Source organism: Chrysemys picta, chromosome 1, assembly GCF_011386835.1.
Source record: "Chrysemys picta bellii isolate R12L10 chromosome 1, ASM1138683v2, whole genome shotgun sequence".
NCBI classification, from domain to species: domain Eukaryota; kingdom Metazoa; phylum Chordata; order Testudines; family Emydidae; genus Chrysemys; species Chrysemys picta.
The window spans coordinates 273216542-273221844 of NC_088791.1; the positions used below are offsets into that span (position 1 = coordinate 273216542).

At 49.0% G+C, this 5303-nt stretch overlaps 1 protein-coding gene across 1 annotated transcript; it reads left to right on the forward strand.

Moving 5' to 3' along the window:
* Positions 1–1156: 1156 nt before the first annotated feature.
* On the forward strand, positions 1157–3396 carry POU4F1 (POU class 4 homeobox 1). Its single transcript, XM_005283153.4, has 2 exons — positions 1157–1592; positions 2301–3396. The coding sequence occupies exons 1-2, from the start codon at positions 1470–1472 to the stop codon at positions 3315–3317; spliced, it is 1140 nt and encodes a 379-aa protein (XP_005283210.1). The 5' UTR covers positions 1157–1469; the 3' UTR covers positions 3318–3396.
* Positions 3397–5303: the final 1907 nt, after the last annotated feature.

Consider the following 5303-nt stretch of genomic DNA (forward strand, 5'->3'; position numbering starts at 1 on the left):
CTACATATAGTTAACTTAAGAATTCCACTCTAAAAAAGATCGGGCCATAACCCAAAATATTAGTCATCAATATATTTGCGAATCATTATTCTATTCTTTTTTCCTAACCGTTTCATTTAAATGCAACAATAAAACTGGGGAGAAACACGGACAAAAAAGAATTTCAACAACGTTATTTTCCAGCCTCTTCCTCCTTTTCCTTTCTGCAGTAATGTCTATGAAGGTGATTCAGACTAGTTTCCCTGTGTTCTCTCTTCATAAAAAGAACCAAACTACCCGTAGTTTTAAAAATAAAAAGGCTTCGTGATTATTTTATGCTTCAAGTCATGCCGGAGTGAGAGGTGGGTTTTCACACAATTAAAGAAGAGAGATTTTACAGGCTGCAAAAAAGGAAATGCACAATTTCATTTCAACAGTGTTTCCCATGTAGAAAGCACATGCTCCTTGTGGGCTAAGTGGCTGTCACTAGCGGTGCCTGACACAATAATATTTGCAACAAAACTAGATGGGGAGAAATGAAATTATATGGAAATCAATAGACTCTGACTGCTTCAAACCAATGTCTGTCACAATGATTATTCTCAAGGAGCTTATTTAGAATTCTTAAAAGTAACAGGCTTACGCTGGAAAGCTGTCACTTTCTGTGTTGAGAGTCCTCAACACAGAGACACACACGTCTCTCTGAAGGACTACACAGGAGCACAGGAAATGAACATCTCTTTCGCTAGAATCCAGTTATTATTTTAAATAATGGTAACTATATGTAATTAGACACCATGTACAAGCCAAGTACAAAATCAGATCTGTACATTACAGGTACCAGCACCTAAGCATGCACAAACTCAGAGACAGCTATAGAGACATGCACACTGCATTGTATTACATGTAAGATCTGGGCATGTATACATGTACGTATATTATACGCAGATGGACATGCAGGCACATAATACATAGATGCGCACGTTGGTGTCTCTGTGTCCGATTAGAAAGGCGAGCAATGCGCATGTGTTGCAGCTACAGGTGTTGCACCTGCACTGTCCTTTCTGGTGGTCATTATAAGAGCAGCTCTCAAACTCCGGCACCGGCTAGACGTGCAAACGCGCAAGGAGATGCAACAAGGCGCAAGGAGGGAGAGAGCGGGAGGGCGGGAGGAGGAGGCAGGGGGAGACAGCTGATGTCTATCAAAGCCGTAGCTCCAAGCTCTCGCGAGAGTCTGCGGGGCCGTAGCCACGAGATGTGGGGCTCAGGTGTAAGCAGAGCGCATCTCAGCCCAGCGCTAGGATAGAGCAGACAGATAAGTGAGACCGAGAGGGCTGGAGGGAGTCTCACTGTGCGGTCAAAGGGAGCTCCAAGAAACAGCAGCACCAGCAGTGGGATCTGCCGCTGCACCCTCATCCCGGAGAGCGCCCGGAGAGCACTTTTCCCCTTACTTCAGGAGTGTTTGTGGATTTACATGCCAAGCCTTCAAGATGATGTCCATGAACAGCAAACAGCCGCATTTTGCCATGCATCCCACCCTACCTGAACACAAGTACCCCTCGCTGCACTCCAGCTCGGAAGCAATAAGAAGAGCCTGTCTACCAACTCCACCGGTAAGGGGCAAGCCGCTGCATCTCTCTCTCTCTCTCTCTCTCTCTCTCTCTCTCTCCCCTGTATATTGCATGTATGTGCATTAATAAAAAAACCGCTGCGAGGCACATTTTGACAAGCGGCGCTTAATGTTTTTTTCATGTCCTCCTCTGCAATCATCTGAGCGCCTGTGATCTTTTTTGAAAGCGGTGTTCACACGAGTCTCCGACTTCCTCCACTTTCGGTATTAATTTTTATGACTCGGCCTCTGAAAGGAATGTTCTTTATGCGCGCTGGTGTTTGACACAATTCCCCAGCTGAGAGTTACATATCCATTTCTTCTTCTCTTTTCTTTTCTTTTTCTTTGCCCCCCCCTTTCACTTTCCCCCGCTTTCTGGTTCCCTCCTCTCCCTGCTCTCTCCCTTGTATTCGCCCCTCTCTCGGCTCCCCCATTCCCTCGCTCCCCCTCTCCTCGGGCTCCCCTGTGATTCTCTCTTCTCCCTCCCTCCCTGGCTTGCTCCCCCCTTTCCGTTCCCTCCTGCCCTGTCTCCCCCACTATATCCCCCCATCTGCCCCTGCTTTCCCCATCTCCACTTTACTCTCTTCTCTCTGCCCCAATTCTCCTCGCCTCTCTCCTCGGCGTTTGCCCTTTTATTACCCCCTCCCGCGTCTCTCTCGCACCCAACTCTCCTTTCTGCCCCCCTATGCTCCCCCCTTTGTGTCGATTGCAGTTGCAGAGCAATATCTTCGCCAGCCTGGATGAGACCCTGCTGGCCCGGGCCGAGGCTCTGGCGGCCGTCGACATCGCCGTGTCCCAGGGCAAGAGTCACCCGTTCAAGCCGGACGCCACCTACCACACCATGAACAGCGTGCCGTGCACCTCCACCTCCACCGTGCCGCTGGCGCATCACCACCACCACCACCACCATCACCACCAGGCGCTGGAGCCCGGGGACCTGCTGGACCACATTACCTCCCCGTCGCTGGCGCTCATGGCCGGCGGCGGGGGGCACGAAGGGGCCGGCGGGGGCGGAGGAGGCGGCGGAGGAGGAGGGGGAGGCGGCGGAGGCGGCGGCGGGGGGGGCTTGATCTCCACCTCGGCCCATCCCCACTCGCACATGCACGGCCTGGGCCACCTGTCGCACCCGGCCGCCATGAACATGCCCTCGGGCCTGCCCCATCCGGGGCTGGTGGCCGCTCACCACGGCGCGGCGGGGCAGGTGGCCTCGGCGGTGGTGGGGGCGGCAGGCCTGGCCTCCATCTGCGACTCGGACACGGACCCCCGCGAGCTGGAGGCCTTCGCCGAGCGCTTCAAGCAGCGGCGGATCAAGCTGGGCGTGACCCAGGCCGACGTGGGCTCGGCCCTAGCCAACCTGAAGATCCCGGGCGTGGGCTCGCTGAGCCAGAGCACCATCTGCCGCTTCGAGTCGCTCACCCTGTCCCACAACAACATGATCGCGCTCAAGCCCATCCTGCAGGCCTGGCTGGAGGAGGCCGAGGGCGCCCAGCGCGAGAAAATGAACAAGCCCGAGCTCTTCAACGGGGGCGAGAAGAAGCGCAAGCGGACTTCCATCGCCGCCCCGGAGAAGCGCTCCCTGGAGGCGTACTTCGCCGTGCAGCCCCGGCCCTCCTCCGAGAAGATCGCCGCCATCGCCGAGAAATTGGACCTGAAAAAGAACGTGGTGCGGGTTTGGTTTTGCAACCAGAGACAGAAGCAAAAAAGGATGAAATTTTCCGCCACCTACTAAACAAGCCAACAAAACCAACGCGCCAAGTTTCCATCCCCTGGAGTGTGGGCGAAGGGAGGGAACCGAGGGGGGGAGCTGTTGGGGGACTGGGCGTGAAGGGAGGGAGATTGGGGGGTGCGAGTGGGAGGGGATATTGTGGAAGGGGCGAGGGGGCTGGAGGAGCCAGTGGACTTCTTGTTTGACCAGAGACACTCTCAAAATCTCCTGGGGACCAAGGAACAATGTAGGGGAGAGAAAAAAACATCAACAAACTTCTAAAGGGAAAGAAACGAGAACAACAAGAAGAGCAAAAGTAAATGCTCTAGAAATCCATGGGGTGCACTTCTGCAGGCTGATCGCCCCCTTTACAGGAAGAGAGAGCGAGAACAACTCAAGCGTAAACACACAGAGACACACACAAAACTTACAAATAAATACATTTAAAAAACCCCGAGTCACCAATTTTAAAAGGAAAAAAAAACACAACCCAGAAGGTGAAACTATTGGTGATGATGCTCACTGTTTTTGTTTGGGTCTCTTTTTGTTCTTTTGTTTTTAACTATGTTTTTAATGAGGCTTCGTGATGGTTCTTCTCTGTGTTACTGGGGGTTTGGAGAGAGATGTTTTTGCAGTTCCAGTTAGGTTCGGATGCCTTGTGGGGTGAGCGGGGAGGGGGAGAGATTCTGACCCTTGTTTCATTAACACTAGCTAGCTAAGAGCAGAGAGTGAATGCTCAGTCACAGGCTTTATACTCCGGGAAATTTTCCCCTTATTCTGCCCTCCCTCTGCTAGGGAAGCCAACCATTTTTATAACTAGCTATATAAAAAGTTACTTGCCCCTTTGTTCCTTTTCCTCCCTGTGTGTGCTTTGTGTTTATAACTAGAGAGAGATCCATATCTCTATAGAGATACATCTAGCTAGAGATACAATGCATACGTTAGCTGTTATACTGCCCTGGCTGCCCTGTTAGCGTTAGAAGAAAACATGCTCTGAGTCATTAAGTCTTGGGGTTAAATGTGTCCTTCCCCTCTGGCATCTCTTCCAAATCTGTTGGAGAGGTTTAGAGGATTGCGGTGGTAGAAGGTTTCCTGTTAGTAACAGGGTTTATTTTACATAAGTAGGTAAGCGAAATCACCAATGTAAAGAGGCAGGATTTGAAACGACATTTATTTCTGCGGGGTCTGCATGTTGAGGGGGAAAACATTTGGGTTTAAAAATCGTTTATTGTAAATAATAAACGTTAGGTAGAGGAATTGTTTTGTATGGTTACATTTGCACTATCACAGTCTCCCAAATTGGAAAGCAAAGCAATTATTCCGTATTATTAAAGATAAAGGTGCATTATATCTCGGGGATCGGGGGGGGGGGAGGAGAGGAGGAATGGCCAGAGCTCGTTGGATAAAATACCAGCTGTGTGCAAAAGACATTCACTGGGTCTGGTGTTATTGGAAAGGCTTTAAAAACAAGGCATTTCTGAAAAGAAAACGCCCTGCTGTTTAAAACAAACAAACAAAGACTGAAATCATGCATGACCTAAAAAAGGCACAGAAAGATCCGTGATAAGGTCTCGCAATTATTTATTTATTTATTTATTTATTTGATTATTTATTTAATTATTTTGTGTATCATTGTTTGCAGCGCAAACATTCTATGCATTTTGAAACTGAGCACTAAAAATAGAGTAGCTTCTGGTAGAATCTTTTGTGGATGGTGTACTTTCACAGTTTACTGCCTGTTTTCACCGAAAACACAAACATTCTTGTCACGTTCTTGTATTTAGATTTTTTTTAAAAGGAAGATGATTGTAAATATTTTCGTTAATGCAACACACACATACACAAAAAATGGTTACAAACTGCAACCACGTGTGGATCCTGAAATGTCTCACTGAATTATCTACCTGTCCATGTATGTTTGCTGAGCTTTCTCCTTGGTTGTGTCTTTACTATATTACTTTTATTTCTTTCAGAAATATTTCTGTAACACAAAATACAACAGGGAGATAA